Genomic DNA, 22,775 nt, shown 5'->3' on the forward strand with positions numbered 1-22,775 from the left:
AATATATTTGATTTGGCAGCAGCGCTAGTAGGGCTCTCTCTTTCAAGATTTAGGATTTCGATGCAAGTCTTTCGCTAACACCATCTCCGATCAAAGGTACACTCTGTTCAATCTGGGCAAGGTGTAAATCTAGCCATTGAAGATGCAGGTGCCTTGGAAAAGCTTTTTGGGAACATCAAATCAAAAGACGAAATTCTAGACCGAATTGCAAAATTTCAAAACCTTAGTTGTAAAAGGGCAGGAGCTGTTCAAGTTCTGTCGCGGATCAAACGTGGAACAGAATATCAAGAGAAAAATGTCTTGGATAAATGGCTACCAAGCCACGTACAAGTGCTCGATGGCACGTCTCGACATTTGTTTATTTATGGGTCAGTCGATTTCTGCTAATCCTAAATTATTTGCTGCAAAAGTTTGTGGTTTCTAATATTATGTAGGCATGATGTTATTTCTGAGTGTATGTCAGCCCTGGCTGGAGGGAATGGAAATACAGAAGATAATACTTCGTTAGACTAAGTAGCATAGGGAAGTAACCAGTTTCTAAAAGTACGATTGACTTAAAAAGAATAATGTGTAAATTGCGAATTGAAGCTAGCAAAGGCTACAAAGGAAAGCTGTTGCATTGGTTTTGACTACAATAATTGAAACAACTAATAAAGCAGCCAATTCAAGGCAATAGAACGATTCTTTCAATACTGGTTCTTCTAAGTAGTTCGTCTTTGTTACACAGGAGCAATATTAATATTAATACATAATGTATTATTAATACCCATTAAGTATTTGAGAACTCAATATGTTCTCCATGCTGTTTATCCAATTCAGTGTTATTCCCTGCACCGTTGAATTCTTGCAAGTTCCCTTGAATAGCCTCTGTGATGTTTGCATTATGTTGCAGAGAAAGATCAATGCCCAATTTCTCTGGCCCGATAAATACGATAATAAAGAGAAATGCATATGCACATGCAGCAAATGTGCAAATCACTTTACCATAATTATACTGATGTCTCATATTGCTGTTGAACCTCGTAGGCTCACCCAGAGGAAACCTTTGTCCAATAGTCGCCTCAATAGTTGATGAAGCAGACGAAGCAAGATTGCCCAACTGATACGAGGTACTCACAACAAAGGTTCGGAGAGCTGCGGGAGAGAGCTCCATTAAGTGAATTGGTACGACGCCACAGGCGCCTTGAATGGCGAATTGCTGGAAAAATGCTGCTGCAATGATAGCCTTCGTGTGGATAAATGTGTAAGGATATAGCAACGCAGCTCCCAACACAAACATACAGAGCATACTGAGTCTTCGTCCAAATATTTAGGAGCAGTAACCAATGATCGTACCTCCGATAATGGCTCCGACGTTGGAAATGACTTGCACAATAGTTACCGTGGTAGTTGAGAAATTGTATTGATTCTTCAACAATGTCGGATATAGATCTTGTGTCCCATGTGCCTGGTTATAATAAGTTAGTCAAGCTACTATTCTGTTATCTGCAATCCCACTTACTAAAAAGTTGAGCCCTGCCATAAGCAATACAAGGTAGATCAAGAGTATCCAGTGTTGCTTCACAGCTATTTCTCCTTCCTTGATGAACGTTTGTGCAGCAGAAGGCTGTTGCTCTCGAATTCTTTTACGTTCCACAAAGGTCTCCGTCTCAGGGAGACATAACCTCAGAATAATGATGAGGACAGGAGGGCCCGCCCCAAACCAGTATAGCGACCTCCAGCCATGAGGAGTCGTATCGACTAAAGCTCTCGAAAAGGCAGTCGCGAGGAGATATCCAAACGCATAACCTTGCTGGAGTATAACGGAAAAGAGACCGCGTGCGGCCGGAGGACAGTCTTCCAGAGCAGTGGCAGCGGCATTTCCATATAGGCCGCCCATTACAACGCCGTATAGTGCTCTGACCACTAGGAATTGAACATACGTCTGACAGAATCCGGTAGCCATTTCGAACACGACAAAAAGGACGTTATTGATAATGAAGGGCCTATAAGAGTCGAGAATTAGTGGTCAGAGACATCTTCATACGGTGGTTAAGATCTAGTCAAGTTTCTTACCATTTTCTTTCGTATCTGTCTGCTGCAACTCCGAAGATGGCCGCTCCAATAGACCTGAACATGAGAACAAGAGTGATACCCCAAGTAATGTCTGCATTAGTCTTGTTGTAAGATTGAGCAATCTCTGTGACTGTCAAAGGGACCGTGAAGAAGTCAAAGGCATCCCAAGTCCAGCCGGCGAACCCAACGAGAAAGAATAGCCATTGTTGTTTGTTTAACAGGAATAGTAACTTGAGAGGATTAGGAGTCTTGTTCATAGGAGGCTTCAGCGTTGTCAGCCTGGTCGTAATGTATTGACCAGCTGTAGGCCGATTTCGTTTAACATTAGTCGCATCTTGGACTTGGGATTCCATATCACCAGGAGAGTTGAATTCTACTGTCATAGTTGGTAACAAGAGGCAACGAGAATGTGGTTGAAACAACCACTTCGAAGAATAAGTTGTCGTATGTATGTGGAATAGAGATCCCTCTGATGAAGAAGAAGATGGATCTACCAGGCCTTCTTGCCCAGTCCGTTGGGCGTTTTATACAATAGAGATGAAGACGCTAGGTGGAATCGAAATTGCAATCCTCCTGGTTATCCTCGGCATATGTGTGACCATAGAAATACCCGATTAATCGTATCTAATTTATGTGAAGGAATTCATGAGGACGATGTTTGCGAACCTTGTCAGTGAAGTCGTCTAGTCAATTGCAGAACGTAGATTTCAGCCGGCTACAAAATTGAAAGGTCATTGCCCAACATGAAGCCTTATCCATTCCAATTCAACAGCACGTCCCCTTCAAAACATGAGCTAAAGAGAGAGGCGGAGTCTAATCCTCATTCAAGGGGGCGAATATCTTCTTTCCAAGCATCGCAGCTTCGGGCTATGATTTGCGAAGCATACTCAGACCCAAGCAAGATTCTCGCTACCCGTTGTTCTGACGATGGACTAGGGTCGCGCCTCGTTGAAGAAGCTGGGTTCCCGTACATATTTTTAGGTGGATTTATGGTCGCGTCTAGCTTTGGGTTACGGGATACTATGAGTTCACAATTCTCATGTGTGATGAAAGTGAGGCTGCTATGCTAACAAGATAAAAGGGATACATTGCCTTCCAAGAAATGGTCAGCCGTATTCAAGTAGTCAAGCGGCAAACTACGGTTCCTATCATTGCAGATGAAGATACTGGATATGGTTCTCCCGTAAATGTTAGGCGCACAGTCCAAGGGTTTGCTATGGCGGGCGCAGCGGGTATTATGATCGAGGACCAGACTTGGCCGAAGCGATGTGGCCATACTAAAGGGACACGTGTGGTGTCCAGGGACGAGGCGTTCGTACAGATCCAAGCGGCTGTGGACGCCCGCAATGAAGGAGTCGACATCGTTATCATCGCTCGCACAGATTCTTATATCCTCGGATGGGATGAGGCAGTTTATCGAGCAAAGAAGTTCGTTGAGATTAGAGCAGGCATGGTTTTCGTAGAGGCTCTTCCAGATAGAGAGACTATGGAGAAGACGGTCGAGGCCCTTAACTTCCCCATCATGGCTAACATCATTGAAGGCGGCTTGACAGATAATGTCTCAGCTGAAGAGCTTGGAAAACTTGGCTTCTCGATAGTGGTATATCCCTTTACAATGGTAGCAGCTAGAGTCGAGGCTGTAAGGGAGGCATTGGAGTCTTTGAAAGTGAGTTTCATAGCTGGGGCACCTCCACGTATCATACCTATCGAAGAAGTATGTGAAGCTGTTGACTTCAACAAGCGTTGGGAGCTTGAAGAGAAGTATGAATATTAGTGATATTAAATTTAGTCGTCTAAATGATAAAAGGGTTATAATTCGCGAAGAATTGAAGAAATGCTATTGAGAATTTCGTGTAGATACGAATGATGTATAGTATGATATGGTGGTGTCGCTAAATTCCGTCTCTGGTCTATAATGAAGCTGGCTCAAGATTACGAGCTGCTCGCTCAGAGCAGAAGATCTCGGATGAAGTATACTAGCCTGTTTCAATCAGCCCTCTTTGTGATATAAAAAAGGCGACAAGCTTTCTTTTTGTTATCGATCTTTTGTTTCTCAGAGATCTATGAACCATTTATAAAGTCATCTAAACTAATGGCACTTCTTTACAGTCTCGATGTCCATTGGATAATATTTACCACCTAGGCCCTATTCTGATCTTTTGCCCTTCTCGCCGCAGCTTTACCAGCCAGTCGGCCAAACACTGCGCCCTTGACTAGACCAGCAGCGCCAGGATAGTTGAATGCGAAGAAACCTCCGCTGATCTCACCGACGGCCCAGAGACCAGGCATCTTTTCTCCTTCATTGTTAAGAACGTGAGCGCAGGGATCGGTCTTTAGGCCGCCGTATGTAAACGTAATGCCTGATTCAGATTGGTAAGAAAAAGTAACATGCATTATTTAGAGACTCACAAATGGACCATAAACTTACCACATGTAACAGCAAATGCAACGAAAGGGCCTTGGTCAATCGCCTGGGCCCAATTAGTCTTGGGGATAGCCAGCTTTGATCCTGTGGACAGACCATCCAAGTGGAAGGGGTCGAACTGGCCCGTCTTTGGCACTGCGGCGTTGAATTCTCGGACCGTATCAACAAACTGCTTTACATTCAGGCCAAGCTTTTGAGCAAGCCCCTCCAAAGTATCATCAACCACAGGTGTGGCGGTCGAGTAACGCGGCTCCAAAGTCTTGAGGACTTTCTGGTCGAAGATCTGGAATGCGACAGCCTCTTTCTGCTTTGCAATCTGCTCTCCGATGGCAGCATAAGTGAGTTCAAACGTGTTCTCGCCCTCGTTCACAAATCTCTGTCCATCTTTATTGACCATTACGGCAAACGGATAAGAGTATCGGCTCGTTTTGTCAGTCAGCCTGAGATCGCCAACCGCGGGGGCATTGTGGTCAACGGGAACAGCGTGACAACCGCCCCAGTGACCTGTAGCTTGTGCTCCGTGGGAGATGGCGTTCTCAATCATGGTGCCCGTATTATAGCGGCATCCACGGACTTTAGCAAGATCCCACCCCTGCCCAAGATACTGACGACGAAGGCGGGGCGATGCCTCGAAACCACCACATGCGAGAATGACCTGGCCCTTGAAATCGACAAAGCCGTCCTTTTGGCGCGCGCGAACTCCGAGAATGTTGTCGCCATTGGTAATGAGATCATAAGCAGGAGAAGAGTAGTGAGAATCAATAGAACTCTTCTCTACAGCCGCCCAGAGATTGTCGGTCAGACCAATGCCTTCGTTATCGGCAATTAAACAAAGCCCGGGGTTGATGTCCACAACGTCTTGTGTGATTTGATCTTCGCTGAAAAACTTGCTGAGTGCAAGCTTCCATCGCACTCCCTGATCGCGCATCCACTTTACAGTGTCATACGAATGATCAAACATGACATGCATTGCCTCTTTATCGCAGTGACCGCGAGAATTCTCTAACATCTCATTTGCATATCGCTCTTTGGTGAAGGGCACGAGCCTTGCACGCTTGGCCAGATATTTCCAATCCGGGTGAATCAGCGGCTCAATATCCTGCATGCCATTATGGACGATCCTGAATGCAGCAGACGCAAAACGACTATTTCCGCCACGGTAAGCTTTGGGAGCTGCTTCGAGGATGGCGGTTCTGGCGCCAGCTTCGTGAGCAGAGAGAGCAGCAACAAGGGCTGCGTTGCCGCCGCCGACCACAATTACATCGTATGAAAGACTTGTCATGTTGATAATACAGACGTAAAATAAATTGAAACTGAAAGCCGATTCTTTGCACTGGGTATGCTTATCAAGTCGTTAAAGGATGACACGAGACCCAACTTTCGTCATTGACGATGGCACTTTGTAATATATATTCGTTTACTTCTTGCCCATACTTCAATATCCACCCTCAAACTTTGCATCTTCTTCCACGAATATCCACACCACTTGACGTTTATTTTGCCGTCGCCTAAATTGTGTCTCGAAGTATCCGGAGCGAGTAGGATGGTATCCGGAGCGAAGCGGCGCTAAATGGCCATCACGTTGTCCTCGAGGGCCGCTCCGCTCCGAGTTACAAAATCAAGCAGCCGTCATTCGCTTCGTTCAATTTTGACCCGAAACATAGTTGAAGGGAGCAACCTCCTAACCATTGTTCACCTTCACGGTTAATTACACCTTATCGCTGCTTACATTTGGACTACGCATTACGATGAGTGTCCGCCTTAACTCACTGCTTTATGCTCCAGATATTGCTCATTATAACACAATAACGACTGTTAATATGGGTTGTATCCATACCCTTTGGTTGAATCTAGAATCTGTTGGGAATGCAACGTTTACAGTACAATGGGGATCACACGTTAAACATGACATTTGATCAGGCCTGATTCTTCCTACATGGCGGAGATCCCAAACTAACAATCCTTAGAACTTCTTCCAAATTCCATGAATCACATCAAATATCGAAATTAAATCCATCTGCAGTCAGATCCATTCCTGACGCCCATGCGAAACTCGCCCAGTCCATGTCGATTTGATCTTGCAGCTCAGGTGCATTTGAGCTCAGAACATGTTCTGCAGTTGCAGAAGCTGCCTCCGACACCGCGTCTGATCCTATTGGGACTTTGCAGCACGATGATTAGTGGGATTCCACGAAGCAAGATCCAGCGATCAGCAAACAGTAACCAATGGTTACCGGGGGCATACGAACTCGTCGCGGATGAGTTTAAACCAATACTCCGTTGTCCTCCAACATTGTCTCTCCAGTAGAAGAGACAGTCATATGCTAAGCTGGCCCCAAACCGGCTTCGATGAGCCAAGGATGGAGGCTGCCAACAACCAGGCGTGCTGACGGTATCTGTGCTCAACCAAAGCTGGCGCATAATCTCGGCATGCCGTCCTGCAACGTCGTTATTTTCCACCGAACATTTTCTCATGGCCCTTATAGCCTGGTTTATAGTGGCACTTCCCAACTCCGTGTCAACATCCAAGCTGTAAGACGAGCCAAGGACTTTAAACACGGCACCCGCGGCGGTAAATAGCATTCGGAATACGTGAACTGGAATATACGCAAAAAGGCTTATTCTAATGTCCGCTTCAATAACAAAGGTGATAAAAGTAGTCGCAAAATTATATGCTTCTAGTATGGCGAGTCTTCTCTCGGGAGAATTGGGATCGAAAAAGTGCTGGACCAGCAAAAACAGCTTCACCGACATATAGTGAAGACGAGTAAAGTCTGTTCATTTGTGAGTCCAACTGAGGAACTAATGAGGATCAATTGTCTTACCAGAAGTTCCATCCATCCCCTGGAAGACGTTTTCAAGATCAGCCTCCAGAACTCTGACAAAGGGACCAACATTCGTCGGCTCTGATCCCTCAATCTCTGCTGGGTTGTCGAACATTGTTCTTGTAGCTTTACCAAAGAACCCCTGTAGTTCGCTTTGATATATCAGTGGCTGTGGAATGCGTGGAAAATACTCGTCTCTAGTTAGTCCTGTAAGAGCCAAATTGGATAGTGTTGTAGGAAGCGATCCATATCCCGCTGCGTTGCTGGTCAAAGTTAGCTGTAGTTCAAGACAAAACTCACGTTGTGTCACTGACTTATGAGCTACTATAGTACAGGCGAGCCAGGTTCGGATCTTCTCAGTTTGAAGAGGTACTGTAGAACTGCAGTTTAACCGAGAGAAATAGCCAGGTTGATCCGGTTGGTATAGACCCAACTGAGTGGCCATGGTCAATGCAATGTCACCCCATACTGGCGTATTTTCAAGCAATAGTGAACACGTTGGGAAAGGCCAAGTGCATAAAAGCAGCAGTGATTGTATGGTAGTGAGTTGGTTCCCTCGTGTGGCAATCGCTTCCCAAGCAAGCTTTGTGACACAGCTGGATAACTTCCTCAATAGACTGACGTCGCGCTCATAACGACGCGCAGCAACGCTCACTATAGTCCAAAACAACAACGATGACTTGGATAAATAGTCATCGGGTGTCTGCTCAGGGTCAAGAAAGGGGAGGAAGGGGTGATACGAGGTAAAGAATCTGCTCGTGGTTAGCCGCGCAAGACCGCGGAAGTGTTCGGCCATCAAATAAAACATACATGTTGAATAGCTCATTGATGTGGGTATTTTTGAGCCGAACAGCTCCTATGCAACGAGATATTGCATCGACGGAAATGGGGGATGATACTGAAGGCAATGCACGACGATCATTCAGCGGCAAGAAATCGCTTGCCGAGGATTGCGAAGGCTGTAGAGACGGGTCAATAGCTTCACGCACCACCTGTGGCATGCCTCTTTGACAATCTGATATAAGCGGTGAATTTTCCACTTGTGGTCTATCTTGGGGTGTTGGTGCCGTCAAGCCTCCTTGCTGTGAATGCTCAAGAGCATTCATGAATACTTCAAGGCGCTTTTCCAATTCGTCAAATCGTCTGGATACCCCAATTATAAACTGATCGTGAATGACAATTATCGAGCTACTCGCCTATTCTTGTTATTTCTGTGAAAATGGGGATCCTCTTTGCACAACAAGCCGTGTTTCTCGCATCGCCTACAGCGGTCATCCCCTTTCTCGCAGCGAGACTAGGATCGTGTTATGACTGTCTATGCATGAAGCTTATGAGTTGAGAAAGGTGTATTACCTTGCTCTGCCTGCAGGCAGTGCAGGCCATCCTTCGATTGGCAATCATTAAGGGGACTGAATGTAGGAGCTGGCTAAACTGAGGCCAATGGGGGGAAGTAGATTTGGTTGGGTGGACGAAGCCAGTGTAGTCTCTCAGCTGTACACTTCATTCAAACTTCCCACGCACCCGAGAGTTCTTAGCAGCCTTAGTCATCTTCCAAGGCAGGAGCGTACCCCGCAAATCAAAATACCCTATAATATTCATGCACTTTAATTATTTAATATTGTAGCACGGAGAAAAGCCAGTTGACTTTATATAACCCACTATCTGAATTATACTTATAATGATCCAAATGAATATATAACTGTTACTGCTACCAATTTATTCCAAATACCTTAGTCACAAGAACCAGCGCGTTTTCTGTAGAACGCAAGGTTTTTCGAGTTAGTGATTCAAAAAATAAGCTAAGCTATTGCTAGTTACCTGTTTTCACTATACCTTTTTCTGGAAAGGAAGGTTCCATGTTCTCGTAATGCATTACCTAACTCGCCACTCCGGCCCGGGGCTTGTCTCCAAGCCAAATTGAACTGGCAAAAAAAAAAATCAGCAGTTTTTTAACAGCTATGGAGAACGCACTAGAGGATGCACCTTTAAACTAGGTAGGCAAACACTAAACATAACAAAAGACAGCCAGTTTATTACACAGCTATTACTATAAGAATTATAATATAAAATGACTTATATCTGAATACCTAGCTAAATCTCAGTGTAATTTAGTTGCGTTTATTACAACATAATGTATACCGCTACCTTTTAGTATTCATAACCCACCGAGAGTAATACTCTTCATATTAGTGTATTCTTTCAACGCATGGCTAGAACCTTCAATGCCTAATCCGCTCTCCTTGACACCACTGAATGGCTGCTCACAAGCACTCACCAGACCAACGCGACATCCTACCATGCCAACCTGAAGTGCTTCCGCAACTTCCCACAATGTGTTGATGTTTTCTGTGAACAAATACCCTGCTAGACCAACATCGGTATCATTTGCCATACGAATGACTTCTTCCTGGGTGGAGAAAGGTATCAGACATGCCACTGGGCCAAATGTCTCTTCCTGACAGAACAACATGTCCGACTTTGATCCAGTGATGATAGTTGGAGGATAGAAGTTTGGTCCGTAGCTGCGGTCGGCTCTGCCTCCGAGAATTACTTTCGCTCCTCGACTCACTGCATCGTCCACATGCCGTTGCACCTTCTCCACCCCTTTACTGGCATACAGCGGTCCGAAATTCGACTTTGAATCCCAAACGGAGGCTGAAGGGTGAATTGTCTCGGCAACTCGAGTTTTGAGCCGGTTGGCGAACTCGTCATATATTAGCTCGTGGATAAATATGCGATTTGCACAAACGCATGTCTGTCCAGACGACCGGAACTTGGACAAAATCATGCCATCCACTGCGCTGTCTATATTGGCATCTTCAAACACGATAAACGGTGCGTTGCCACCCAATTCCAGGCTCGTCTTCTTGATATGGCGTGCGCATTGTGTGTTGAGAATCTTGCCCACTGCTGTCGAGCCGGTGAAACTGAGGTGCTTGACTAGCTTGTTGTTGCAGAGTTCCTCTCCGATGGTTGGCGTCGACTCTGGGCTACAAGTGATTACGCTGAGAACGCCGGCGGGAAACCCGGCGCGCTCGAATAACTTGGCCATGGCAATGGCACAAAGCGGAGTCTCTGGGGCAGGTTTTAGAACCACGACGTTGCCAGCAGCAATTGCGGCTCCAGCTTTTCGAGTGATCATTGCCACCGGTGAGTTCCAGGGGGTAATGGCGGCAACAACGCCTTGAGGTTCTCTAACGGTCATGATGCGCGTGCCCCTGCGGTAGGCTGGAATCGTCTCGCCGTAGACGCGTTCGCATTCAGACTCGAACCAATCAAGGTAATCTATCGCATATGCCACGGTACCAAGCGATTCGCTAAACGGCTTGCCAAGCTCAATTGTGCATAGTGCTGCTAGATCATTCTGTGCCTCCTTGATGAGATCTCCCCAACGACGCAGCATGAAGCGACGGTCACGGTGCGGAACCTTGCGAAAGATTTGGAAGGCATCTTCAGCAGCCTTAATGGCGTCCCGGACTTCTGCAACGGATAGATCAGGTACGAGGCATACCACTGCATCATCGACGGGATCTTGGTCAACGTTAGCATGGAGAAGGGCAATAACATTGCAGAAGCTGCTGATGGATTACGATCTGTGCTCACCATGTACAGGAAAGCTGTTTTTACTAGCAGCGGAAATCCATTGCCCATTGACGAAACAGCGATTGTCAACTAAAGACGGATCCTCAAACTGGTGGTTTTATTTCATACGTCAGTCAAGTTTTTAAAACATCCAGAGTACTCTCAACATCTACTTACAGTGTATTCAAAATGTTTGAGAAAAATAGACTCCATTGTGGACGACTGTTTCTGTAAAGCAGAGGTATATGGAGTTCTAGTATAGACGAATAATTGATGACGATAAATAGACTACTCAACCTTTCCTTACTCGAGAAGCACACATTTCAAGCTCAAAGCATACCCAATGGCTCCGTTAACGACGAGAGCAATATGATGCTAACTCCGATTAATTCGATCAAATGACGTCGGCGATAACTCTCGACGGTACTTTCGTTGTCGAGCTAGTGGGCGCCACAAAACTCAAAATCACCGAGTGATCCCCCGCTCGGCGATTGCAGGGTTGGAGGCGATGCCTGTACAAACAAGTCCAAATAGCGTTGGATTATTCTGTAGACGGAATAGATGAGTCCTATTGTGTTTACTAAAGGTCATTCGTCGCATCAATGGATAACGATCTTGTGTAAACCCCTCCGATATCACTCTCTTCTCCAAGTGCAGAACAAAAATTATACGTTGTCAAAGTTGATACGACATGGCGACAATGCGTGCAGTTGTGTTCAACGGGAAATACGACGTCAGTGTGGAGGATCGGCCCTTGCCTCAAATTGAGGATTCCAGAGACATTATTGTCAAAGTGCAATATGCTGGGCTTTGTGGAACGTACGTGTTCCTTGTAACCCATGAGGTAGCTTTACAGCTACATCTTTTTTTGCAAAGCTGATCGCGTCGAGCAGCGAATTGCACATGTATCGTGGCCATCACGAGGTCCCGAGTGGTTTCATTTTGGGACATGAGTTTAGCGGCATTGTTACACAAGTCGGGGTTGATATAAGGTTGTTCAATGCTGGGGATAAGATTACATGCCCTTTCTCGATACAGTGGTCTGTCACACCCATAACATTTAGCCATTTTGGACCAACTACATGAGAGAAGTTCTAATATTGAGTGAACTTAGCGGGGAATGCTTCTACTGCACTCGTGGCTTAACCTCCCGTTGCGTCAAGGTTGCATTGATTGGTACCACAGTCTTAGATGGAGCCCAGGCTGAATATGTAAGTCCTTGTCTCTGGCTTTCTGCCATGTCATCTCTATGTTATGATCTTCAGTTATGCCTGACGTATCAGTTAGGTGCGGATCCCCTTGGCAGATAGTACTGCCGTCCTAGCTCCGCCAGAAATCGATGAGAAGCTTCTCGTTTTGATGGCTGATATATTACCTACTGGATACTTTGCCGCCAGTAATGGCTATGCTTTGCTGAAAGACACGGAGAGAAAGGACGCAGTCGTGGCTGTGGTCGGCTGTGGTCCGGTTGGTAAGACTCATCGCAGCTTAGAATCACTCAAACGACTGTTTATTGACCACGCAACTGCCACTCTGTAGGCCTGTGCGCCATAGTATCAGCTCTCCAATTCAAACCGAGACATCTATTTGCCATTGACTCTATCCCTGACCGCCTCGAGAGAGCAAAACAACTGGGCGCTGAGCCGCTGAACTTTGCTACTGATCTTGAAGGCCTGAAGAAGCGCGTGTTTGAAGTCACTGAAGGAAGAGGAATCGATGTTGCGCTTGAAATTGTGGGCCAGAGTCAGGCGTTGAGGCTAGCGTTTGATATACTGCGACCTTGGGGTGTTATCAGTAGTATTGGTGTACATTATGGAGAGGTATGTCAATCACCCTCGTCTGCCGGGGTTATTCTATTCTGATCATTAGGCACTAGGTTCCGTGGACTGGAAATGAGGCGTATCACAAGAACTTACGATTGCAAATGGGCCGTTGTCCGGTTCGTGCCGTTTTCCCTCCAGCGCTTGAGGTGTTGAAAAAGACGCAACATCTATTGGGGTAAGTCGCATGGATTACTTCTTATATTGAGCAGACTCGATACTTAAAGCGAAGCAGTTTCATGTGTGACAATATCATTTCCGTAGAAGATGCCCAGGAGGCATATAGGCAATTCGAGAAAGGCAAAATTCAGAAGGTCATATTTGCTTTCGGCGATGATGTGCCAAAGAAAAGGTTGAATATCCCTTGACTCCAAATGGCAAATATATGACCTGCCCGGATCTGGTGTTTCTGGTATCTCATGAGAAGAATCTCATTGGGTATGGTGGCACTCAGATACGAATTTAGAGGCAAAAAAGGGGCTTGAAGTAAATCTAATGCATACCATCTTATTTAATATCATTATCGGGTACTATGTGCTACGATAGCACTTTCTATTTAGCCCTAATGTAAATACAAGGCAGATGAGTAAATCAGGGAATATTACTTTAAGTACATCTATAAAGAGTTACAAGTTGGTAAGGAAATTCAGTAACTGTATTCGATGTGTTATATATTTATAGTTTTCTCTGTCGTTCATTTCATCAAAATGCCGTTATTGTACGAAGCAAGTTCCCCGGTAAGGTACCACTGTTCTTGTGCATGTTTAGCTGTTGAAAGCATTTAGCGAGGCCACATCCACCATCCCTCCTACCCATGTGCCTAGCATCCAATTTCCTAATGATGCCATATTTCCAAAACCGTCCATGCCTTCCATAAAATATTCATGTGTATCTAATACCTCTTGCTGAGGGTCTATTGCCAATGAGGGCGGCATATTATCTGTTTCAAGCACCGGGTTTGGATCAAATTCCGTCGCCAGTCGCCCCACATCTTCAAACCCATCTTCAGGTATTCCTCTCTGAGCCCCTGTTGCTATGAGACGTGGGCGTTTGATCGCTGTTCTCTGCCTAGCAGTGGTCTCCCCTGCGTCCTGACACATACGGTGAATCGCATCCCACTTGGGACACAGCTCCGGTCCTAATTGCTCTAGGTATTGCCGCTGGTTGTCATCTATTGTATAAATCAATAGCCCAGTCTGTTTGTCTTGCTTGGTAGCAGCCTGACAAACAGCGCGGATAACCCTTCGCGCGCCGGTGGCTGACGGGTATCTCTTCCCCATTTCTGCCAAACATTGATGGATAATATCCAACTCATGGCGCGTCTCAACCTCGAGGTTCAGGCATCTTAGACCGGTTGATTGGACCAAACCTGCAGTCATCATATAGAAAACGAATACAGGTGCCAGCATTGGCAACTCGCCCCGGTTCAGAAACTCCTCGAAAATAGCCACCATGAAGGATGTGGCCAATAACGCCATAGAGGAAGGCGCATGAGCTGTTGTTGGGAACAAAAGCACCAAAGCAGTAAAGTACGCAACCCACAACTGGCGAACCTTAAAATTGTATGAGGCCAATTTTCCAGCTTGGTGGTATATCCGCAGATCCTCGTGCAAATGGCGACTCCAGTTCAACAACCTTGCTTCAATCGCCACTCGATTTGCTCGACCAAATATGTCTCTAACGATCGCTTCAGTCAGATCGCCCAATATTCCACATATGTCAACGTAAGACAGGAATAAGTGGACATCGAGATTAGGTTCAGGGAAGTCGTTCAACGTTAGCGGCCTCACATCAAAACCTTCGGGATGTATAGCCCGCGGCCGTCCGTGGCACATGGAGATCAAACAGTCTCGAGACTTTTGAGTTGGCAGAGTTAGTATATCTGGTTTGCTGTTTGCTCGCAAAACCAATAACGAATTACTTACGAATATCGTCCACCACAGTCTCCTTCGCAAACTTGCATGAGGTTGCTCCCGGTCTGGCTCCCGGTGGAGTCCAATCTGATGCGCCAGACCAACTGTCATGTGCAGCCAGAAGCTACTGGAGTCGATCGATACATGCTCTGGCCCTGAAGGATTCCACCATTGCAGCATGCACATGGCGCGGACGATTACGAGTGGATTCTTCTCATGCCCAGAATAATACAACGCTTTGGCTCTGTGATAAAATGCCTGGCCAACCTCCTGGGCTGTTGGGGCCATTGAAACCCTGCAGCCAGCAGTGCAGAGAGATTGGAAGAGTAGTAACGAAGGTTCGAAGTCGTCTGTCTTTTGGAACTCTGATCGATTCACGATAGGCATCCACGGATAGCATCGCTCCATGAACTGCGAAACTAGACTGTCCCCAAGAACGCGGGTGGGCAATTCTAATGCTCCGAGTTCTTGAAGATACCTTTGATCTACTTCAGAGAAGGCGTTGTTTGGTTCATCAGCATAGTCCTTCGCGTCTTCCTCGTCTATCGGAGCTACCCCTTGGACATATTCCGCGCGGCCGAGGTAGCTTCCGGGACTCGCATTGCTTGGCCGTGGAGGATCTCCTGACTCTGCTCCGTTTGGCTCTGCCGAAGTTAGTAGCGATGGCGCTGATATGCTTCGCCGTTGTTGCTCTTGCGCTGGCATTGGGGTCGTGATACGGGTCTGGTTATTGGTGCTCCGCTTAGAAGGCGGTAAGTATATGGTTTGCGGAAGCTCGCCTTTCCGCTTTCTCTGATGGGGCCTATCATCGTCAACATGAGCATTGGAAATTGCACTCCATCATAACTAAACCTTACACGCAATCATCCCCAAATATCCGGCAATTGGTACATGGTGGCTCAGCTTGAACGTCGCACTTCACCTGCAACCAGATTTAGCCTTCGTTGTCGATTATCGTCATATGTATGAATGCATAGGGGTGCCCACGTACCTTTCTCCAATGACAGGCACTACAAGCTTTGGCCCCTCGACCCATCTTAACCTCTTGATGTTGGTTTGTCATTTATTTCTATGGAAGACAAGGCAGAAAATAGAAGTAATGTTAATGTGTTGGGCGAGTTACGGGTTTTGCGGAGTGCGGGGTGCCTATTAAGTAATAGCCCCGAGTGCTCCAGGGATGAGTTGAGCATGCACATTGGCTTTGCACGGGGCAAAACTAGCACGAGCTAGCGGACGCTATAAAACGCCCTTCCATTCCCATAGTCCGGGGTACATGACTTGTAGTCTATAACCTTGAAAGTTATAGTAACTTTTCCCAGTTACATGGCTCTATTACCTTTGACTGGTATAATGAGATCAATCGGCCACCGTAGTGTATTCTCAAAGTGCTGATATATAATTAACTATCGGAGTTCATAAATAATAAATAATTGACAACTTCCATCTTCAAAGTCTCAGACACCTCACACTCGCACACATACATATATGTATATTAATTATGCTGGGTACTAAGCAAAAATCTTCAACAGCGACTTTCCGAACAGGAAAGGAAGGCAAAATCTATCATTCCATTACAAATTTATATAATCTCCCAAGAGATTATGTCGGGTCTGTTATCTCCTCTAGCCCTTGTGTATCAACCAGCATATCGAGATCTTCGTTTCCTATATAGACAGATGGACTACCAGCTGACCGTGAAGATACCCAATCTTCGCCACTCTGAAGAAGTTGGGAAATAAATGTATTGTCGGACAAATCATTGCAATCCAAGTCTTGGACCGTGACTCTCTGAGAGCCGTCTAGTTTGTTATTCGGTAAACTGCTAGCGGGGGGTATTGTTTCCTGCGAGTTCTTCATGATTTGGGCTGGAATAGCCATGGCCTCGTGTAACAAGTCGACGGCCTTCCGAATTCCATCTAACACATCGTTGAATCTTTGATAGCACGGTGTCGAACAATTCAAACACTGCAAGTTGTGAAAAGGTATCTCGAACTTGGTGATGTCACCGAGAGGCAAGGAACTCAACCGCCTCTGCCACTCTGGCTCTTCAGGTCCATTGAAGTCATCGGAAGTGCACGGACTTGTTTCTACAAGGCCGTTGATGTCGAGCTCGCTCGTTTGATTCAAGTATGTCTGTTGCGCTGAAAAGTTCGGCGTCTCATCGCTCGAAGGTGTTGTTATCGATTGAACCGGGGTAGGTGGCATATGACTTGGATCTTTTGATAGTGAACCAATTTGACGATAGCAGGGCTTGAAACGCTTGCGTCTAGTTGTTTGGACTTTGCATTCTGTTTGATCCAGCTCACAATTGCAACAAGGAAGACCGTGTTCGGCCGCGTCGCATCTTACTTTCCTCCTTCGGCAAGCAACGCATGCTATTGAAGCCCTCTTTCTTCGAAATTCGCGCACTTTGTGTTTTGTGGGATGCGGCACACTCTCAAGGATATGCGGCGTAAAAGATGATACATCCATGACGTGAGTGATTGATTTGGGGCAACGATTATCATTAGAAAGAGGAAAAATAAAAAGAACAGGACACCTAATTGGAACGATATGTCTTTCTGAAGGAAGTGAATACTGATATGCGAGTATAACTTTGCGTCCATCTACCTAGGTACTCATAGAAACCGTGAACGCAGACTACGACTTGTACGAATACAGTACTTACTTGGCGTAAGGTGGTCCAAAATTCTGGGATTGAATCTAGTCCGAAGCACTTGATTAAAACACCGAAACGCCGAGCATACCGTAAAAATCGCCGGATCGCCTCCTCGGCCACAAGCCAACCAAGAATGCAAGTGGATGGATCTTTTTTTCCCTTATTTCGCTCATTCTAAAATTCAATAGATATTATGGCAATGCGTTAGTAGTGAAGAAATTGTTGCGTCTGACCCGTAAACATCCCTCTTTATTGAGCTATGAATTTGTGTCAAAGCATTGGCGGGCAGTCGTTGCCAAAGCACGTTGGAGACAATGTCCTTCCTAATTTCCCCATTTTTAATCGTCTCTTATTCTTCGCAAGCAATCGAGATAAGCTTGTTATCAACGATACTACCAATGGTTTGCAGGCGACGCATCAACAGCTCCTTTCCGACGTCTTGTACCTGCGCAATGCCCTCTGGACACGGCTGGACTCAAGGGTGCGAAACCGACTTTTGGCAGGCGAGGAAATTTGTGTCAATTTACTAGCAGCCGGAGGGTATGAATTCGCTATAGCCTTTTTAGCATTACTTGCGTTGGGGGCAGTAATAGTTCCCATCTGTAGGCCGCGTTGATTTCATCTCTCATAGTCGTGGTCAAGTGCTAACCCTGGTGTAGCGGCTTCAATTCCTGTACACGAGGCCATGTATTTTGCGAAAACCTCACGATCTGTTGGCATATTATATTCTTCAAAGTGTTCAATAATTGGGGAAGGATTGGCTAGTGCGATGCATGAATCAGGCGTGCCTGACTTCGTCTCTATGGAGATCCTCCAACACATTTGCAAGCCACCTGTTTCTGCTAGCACTATAATCATTTCGTCAGATCACCATCTCAACTATCATGGCGCAGGGTTGGTCATATTCACGTCCGGCACAAGCGGTCCTCCTAAGGGCGCAGTTAAGCAGCGATCTTTTCTTGACACAAACGCGCAAGCCGTTGCTCAATGGTACAATCTACAAGAAACCGACGTAGTCTTGCATACTCTCCCTGTACACCATGCTACGGGGATTAGCATCAGCTTCCTCCCATATTTGATTGCTGGTTCTACTATAGAGTTTCAGTCATCTGGGTTTCACCCAGATCAAATATGGGAGCGTTGGCGGCAAGGCGGTCTCACTGTTTTCTCCGGAGTGCCGACCATGTATATGAGGCTGATGAAGTATTTTGAGGAGAATATCTCGAAGATGTCCCCGACTGATACTCAGGGCTATGTGAGCGCTGCAAAATCGTTTCGTCTGATGATGTCAGGAAGTGCGGCGCTTCCATTCTCACTTCAAAGCAAATGGATCAAGCTGTTAGACGGTAAGCGAATACTAGAGAGATATGGCGCAACAGAGTTTGGCAGTGTCTTCAGCGTAAAACCTGGCGACTCGAATAATCCAGACGTAAGATTTCTCCTGCCCCATCTGTCGTGCGGTATAATTTCAGCAAAACTAAAAAGCAATTGGCAGGGCTCTGTCGGGAAACCGTTCTTCGGGCTTGAGGTCAAACTCTCGAATGGGAGCGAGGGAGAGATCTTAGTGAAAAGCCCACATATGTTCCGAGAGTGCGTTTACTCCCCAAAGCCGTTTTCCTGATGAGAAAAACTGATGTACTCAAGATATCTACACGATCCGGTAGCTACTACTGCCGCCTTTACGCCGGATGGCTATTACAAGACTGGAGATATTGCCAGACGCGAGGGCGACTACTATTTCATTCTTGGCCGAGCTTCGATTGACAGTGAGTATAACGAATACCACACAATGCTGATTCAACAAACACCTGGCTAATTGACGGTAGTCATAAAATCTGGAGGATATAAGATTTCAGCTCTCGATATTGAGCGCGAGCTCCTTAATTTGTCTTATGTCACCGAAGCCATGGTCATCGGGGTTGCTGATGAGGAATATGGACAAAGAGTGGCCGCCGCTATTATACTAAGAGACGTAAGTTCTTCAAACATATGTGCATAAATACTGCAAGACTAATGTGAATACCAGGATTGTCAGGCGTCATCCCTCCGATTAGAAAAGCTACGTGCTGATCTGCGATCACGACTGGCAGGATACAAGCTACCGACAATTTTGCGAGTGGTCAAAGAGTTTCCCAAAAGTGCATCGGGGAAGGTTGTGAAACGAGTCTTAGGTAAACAACTCTTCTCTGAGCTCAACGACCCGCATATTCAGGTCTGGCGGTCTCACAAGGGCGGCCAGACCAAGCTCTAAAATCTTCTTCAGTCAACTATTAGTCTGAATATGGAAAGTGATAAGAATTCGCAGAATAAGATGATTCGGTATACCTCTAGAGCAGTGTACATGTTTGCTACATGCTTGCAAGGCGTACACATCAAGAATCGAGTAGTATATAAGCACGAGACCTGGAGGAGTTTTCTTCGTAAATTGGTCACCGAAATGGCCTAGCAGAACAGATTATCGTTGAGGTATTAGCAACAACTACGCTATAACACGTCGTCAATGTAATTTGAAAGACCAGAAGCGTTTCAAAATTATGCCCCCACGTAGAGACTTGACAAGATAGGTAATGAATAGGCCATTTTACAGATACTCCAAAGTGCTGTAAGATGGTAGCTGGACTCTCAAGGAAGTCTAAACAAGGTGCCGTACTATATTACCGCAAGCTTGTCAAAGAAATAGGAAAAGAATGCATTAAAACCTTTGGAACAGCTTTTATACGAGTTATTGTCTGCCGTCAGGTGGTACTTATGGGGACGCTTTTTCAAGCCGTCCCCGCGTAATGAATTTCTAAAAATTCTCTAAGTGCCGGTTTAGATGTTTCCATTTCGCATCATTGTTGATGACAACACGCGAAGTGTGTCTACAATTTAGCAAGGATAGCATCACCATCCCCGGAACCTAGCACAAGTTCTGGATTCTTGTAGTCGGGGTTGACGGTAATGCGGTTTAAGGGATTGAGATCATGAGCGCGATGAAACATGTCCTCGTATACACGACCGTCATAACGACCCAGTGAGCTAAGCGAACACATTGCGTTAGTTCGTTTACGTAGCAAATGGCACTGAAGAAGAACCTACCTATCGAGGAGATAATCCGGTAGAGCCCACACATCAACTAAGCGAACGGCATGGGGCCGTATGCGCTTCATCAGTTCGAAAATTCGATCCGGCACCTCATTGAGTTGATTGAGTGATACAGTCCCAGTTTGAATGAACTCAAGAGCATTGTTCTGCATCGTGAAGAGAGCAAATAGCGTGTACAAGTCCCACATCACATCGATTGTTTCCTGTCCGAAATTCTGCAGGTTGGTTATCTGGTCATGGAAGTTTCGAATCAAAATACAATAGGAATAAGCTACCGAATGGTTAACATAGCCGAGTTACGTAAACGAAGCGAAAACTCACCATGGGACAACTGGTGCATCTTTATAAGCATCTCGTTCTCCGATCGGCCTTGTTTGACTTTCTCTTCATAGACCCGGAACGTCTGTAGATGATAGTAAGCTCAGTGGCGCCGCACAATGCTGGTTAGACTTACCATCCGAGCGGCTCGATGTTCAAAAGCGTCCGCCAGCGCAGAGTGGTCGTTCAGGATGCTAAAGCTGTCTCCACTCTGTGACACCTGGTACTTTTTGAGCAATCTCTCAGCTCTTGTGTCTTGTTTAGTCTCTTGCATCTCCGTGGTTTTCTTGGCGACTTTCATGAGGTATCGGGCTACCTGCTGGGTGATCATCCAGTTATCCCCCTCAACAGTAGGCTTCGACAAATAATCAGCATTGAGTTGTACTAGCCCGCTGTAGCCTCCGTACCCATGTCCTCCCATTGCTCGCCTGCATGTCTCAATACCGTTAGCTGCTAGGTCAGTGCACAGGCTCTTGAGGCCAGATGACAAGCTGTGCAACTCTGCCATTCCACTAAAGTCATTTTGCGCAATTCTCTCCCGGTTAGAAAAGAAAGTTTCCTTCATGGCCTGACCTGTGAAATGCAAAGCGAACACGGTGGCAAGCAGCGGAAAGATACGAATTTGCACCGTTGAATAATTGATAACAGAGGTTTCAGGTGCCTCTGATTGCTCGTCTTTATCCTTGAACTGTCGCCTGATGGTAGTGTAGCGAACTGCGACCGTAACGGCGCGTGCTAGAACCAGCCTGGCGTGATGCACGATTCGTGACCGAGCCTTAGACAACATTGCATTAGCTACATCACTCCAATTTCATGTGAGTAGCCTCAAACCGACCTCAGTGAGTGAACCATACACGACGTTGGGAGCGTCTGGTTTTGTGTAAATACTAGATTGAGGATCTAATTTGGCATATCGGCTCAACATGGTAGCATGTGGAATTCTGGGAATTTATCGACTATTAGCTTATAAGCTTAAAAAGCTAGCTACTGAGGTATATGTGGCTTACCTGTGATGCTTGAAGAGCATGAACGCATTGTCCATGGGTGCGTAGCCATACTTTGGCCCTATGTCTCCGACGACAATTCCATCCAAAGGCTGATGTGTTACCTTGTCTCGAACTTGTACGACAAAATGGTGAGGGCCCAATCTTTCATATTCCACTGAATGCTTGGCAGCAGTTTTCTTGGGGACCAGCAACTGAGCTACTACAATTGCATGGGTAGCCGTGCGACCCAGTGACCCGTTCCACCATTTACTTGCTGTCAAGGTCGGGCTGTGGAGGATGAATGTCTTAGTCACCGGGTCCCATCGAGCTTCAGTTTCGATACCTCGCACATTGCTCCCGTGGCCCATTTCTGTCTGTGCATAAGCCCCTATCACCTCCCATCGACCATGCTTAGGAAGCCAGTACTGCTGCTGCTCATCACTAGCCTGTTCTCGGAGTGTCTGCCGGAACATGGTCGTATGGAGAGTATAGGGCGACACGTCGTCAACGAGGTATTTGGCCATCTCGTACTCCTCGTCTGACCAGTGATACTGATCGGCCATTCGTCGGAGAAGCTTTGCCCGAGCCAGACCAAGTAGATATCGGTCAGGCCGAGAGAGATTCATTTGAGTTTGCTTAGAGAGAAGCTTTTGGCCCGTTAACAAAGGCAAGAGCCTCCGCTGCATCTGAAGCCAATCCTTGCCCAAGATGAATTGAGAGAGAGAATCTACTGGAATTGATGAGCGAGCTCTCTCTGATTCTATTAGGACGCTCCCCCCCGGAGTGGCGGGCTTGAGTTCACTGGTGAAGTCTCTCTGCATCGTGTACGAGGTGTTGCTTTCTCCTTGGCTGCTAAGTTAGGCGATGATCAAAATACCTATCCTAAAGCTGCCTAAATAGTCTATAATATGTACTGTAGACGCCACTATGTAAAACTATCGCATGACAATGTTCTTGAAGAATTAGGTGCTTGGGTCGAACGATCACAGGTGATTTTTCCTGGGAGGAATCGCCGATGATGCGGTCTACCGGCGAATCAGCTAGGATGCGGCGCCGAAGGTACCAAGGCGCGTCATAGTGCCGGCAATAGCGCCGGTGATTTTTTGAC

General features: G+C 46.2%; 9 protein-coding genes across 9 annotated transcripts; 3 read left to right on the top strand and 6 right to left on the bottom strand.

Annotated features, from left to right (window-relative positions):
- Window positions 1-769: 769 nt before the first annotated feature.
- Window positions 770-2,438, bottom strand: Triagg1_8378 (uncharacterized protein; the record flags this gene model as incomplete). Its single annotated transcript, XM_062903218.1, has 4 exons — window positions 770-1,263; window positions 1,336-1,447; window positions 1,502-1,985; window positions 2,056-2,438. 4 exons carry the CDS (start codon window positions 2,436-2,438, stop codon window positions 770-772), a joined length of 1,473 nt encoding a protein of 490 aa, XP_062752571.1.
- Window positions 2,439-3,157: 719 nt separating this feature from the next.
- Triagg1_8379 (uncharacterized protein) lies at window positions 3,158-3,829 on the top strand (the record flags this gene model as incomplete). Its single annotated transcript, XM_062903219.1, has 1 exon — window positions 3,158-3,829. The coding sequence occupies one exon, from the start codon at window positions 3,158-3,160 to the stop codon at window positions 3,827-3,829; it is 672 nt and encodes a 223-aa protein (XP_062752572.1).
- Window positions 3,830-4,194: 365 nt separating this feature from the next.
- Window positions 4,195-5,762, bottom strand: Triagg1_8380 (uncharacterized protein; the record flags this gene model as incomplete). Its single annotated transcript, XM_062903220.1, has 2 exons — window positions 4,195-4,415; window positions 4,484-5,762. The coding sequence occupies 2 exons, from the start codon at window positions 5,760-5,762 to the stop codon at window positions 4,195-4,197; spliced, it is 1,500 nt and encodes a 499-aa protein (XP_062752573.1).
- Window positions 5,763-9,460: 3,698 nt separating this feature from the next.
- Window positions 9,461-11,100, bottom strand: Triagg1_8381 (uncharacterized protein; the record flags this gene model as incomplete). Its single annotated transcript, XM_062903221.1, has 3 exons — window positions 9,461-10,836; window positions 10,909-10,996; window positions 11,065-11,100. 3 exons carry the CDS (start codon window positions 11,098-11,100, stop codon window positions 9,461-9,463), a joined length of 1,500 nt encoding a protein of 499 aa, XP_062752574.1.
- A 478-nt stretch (window positions 11,101-11,578) lies between these two features.
- On the top strand, window positions 11,579-13,075 carry Triagg1_8382 (uncharacterized protein; the record flags this gene model as incomplete). Its single annotated transcript, XM_062903222.1, has 6 exons — window positions 11,579-11,706; window positions 12,002-12,098; window positions 12,175-12,358; window positions 12,427-12,707; window positions 12,764-12,885; window positions 12,943-13,075. 6 exons carry the CDS (start codon window positions 11,579-11,581, stop codon window positions 13,073-13,075), a joined length of 945 nt encoding a protein of 314 aa, XP_062752575.1.
- Window positions 13,076-13,471: 396 nt separating this feature from the next.
- On the bottom strand, window positions 13,472-15,325 carry Triagg1_8383 (transcriptional regulator family: Fungal Specific TF; the record flags this gene model as incomplete). The annotated part of the gene is made up of 2 exons (XM_062903223.1): window positions 13,472-14,563; window positions 14,633-15,325. 2 exons carry the CDS (start codon window positions 15,323-15,325, stop codon window positions 13,472-13,474), a joined length of 1,785 nt encoding a protein of 594 aa, XP_062752576.1.
- An 894-nt stretch (window positions 15,326-16,219) lies between these two features.
- Triagg1_8384 (uncharacterized protein) lies at window positions 16,220-16,825 on the bottom strand (the record flags this gene model as incomplete). The annotated part of the gene is made up of 1 exon (XM_062903224.1): window positions 16,220-16,825. One exon carries the CDS (start codon window positions 16,823-16,825, stop codon window positions 16,220-16,222), a length of 606 nt encoding a protein of 201 aa, XP_062752577.1.
- A 1,637-nt stretch (window positions 16,826-18,462) lies between these two features.
- Window positions 18,463-19,530, top strand: Triagg1_8385 (uncharacterized protein; the record flags this gene model as incomplete). Its single annotated transcript, XM_062903225.1, has 5 exons — window positions 18,463-18,708; window positions 18,775-18,869; window positions 18,924-19,045; window positions 19,106-19,251; window positions 19,306-19,530. The coding sequence occupies 5 exons, from the start codon at window positions 18,463-18,465 to the stop codon at window positions 19,528-19,530; spliced, it is 834 nt and encodes a 277-aa protein (XP_062752578.1).
- Window positions 19,531-20,140: 610 nt separating this feature from the next.
- Window positions 20,141-22,230, bottom strand: Triagg1_8386 (uncharacterized protein; the record flags this gene model as incomplete). Its single annotated transcript, XM_062903226.1, has 6 exons — window positions 20,141-20,297; window positions 20,358-20,634; window positions 20,685-20,766; window positions 20,818-21,456; window positions 21,517-21,622; window positions 21,689-22,230. The coding sequence occupies 6 exons, from the start codon at window positions 22,228-22,230 to the stop codon at window positions 20,141-20,143; spliced, it is 1,803 nt and encodes a 600-aa protein (XP_062752579.1).
- Between the last annotated feature and the right edge of the window lie 545 nt (window positions 22,231-22,775).

This window comes from Trichoderma aggressivum, assembly GCF_033847375.1.
Source record: "Trichoderma aggressivum f. europaeum strain CBS 100526 chromosome Unknown scaffold_041, whole genome shotgun sequence".
In the NCBI taxonomy this organism is placed as follows: Eukaryota; Fungi; Ascomycota; class Sordariomycetes; order Hypocreales; family Hypocreaceae; genus Trichoderma; species Trichoderma aggressivum.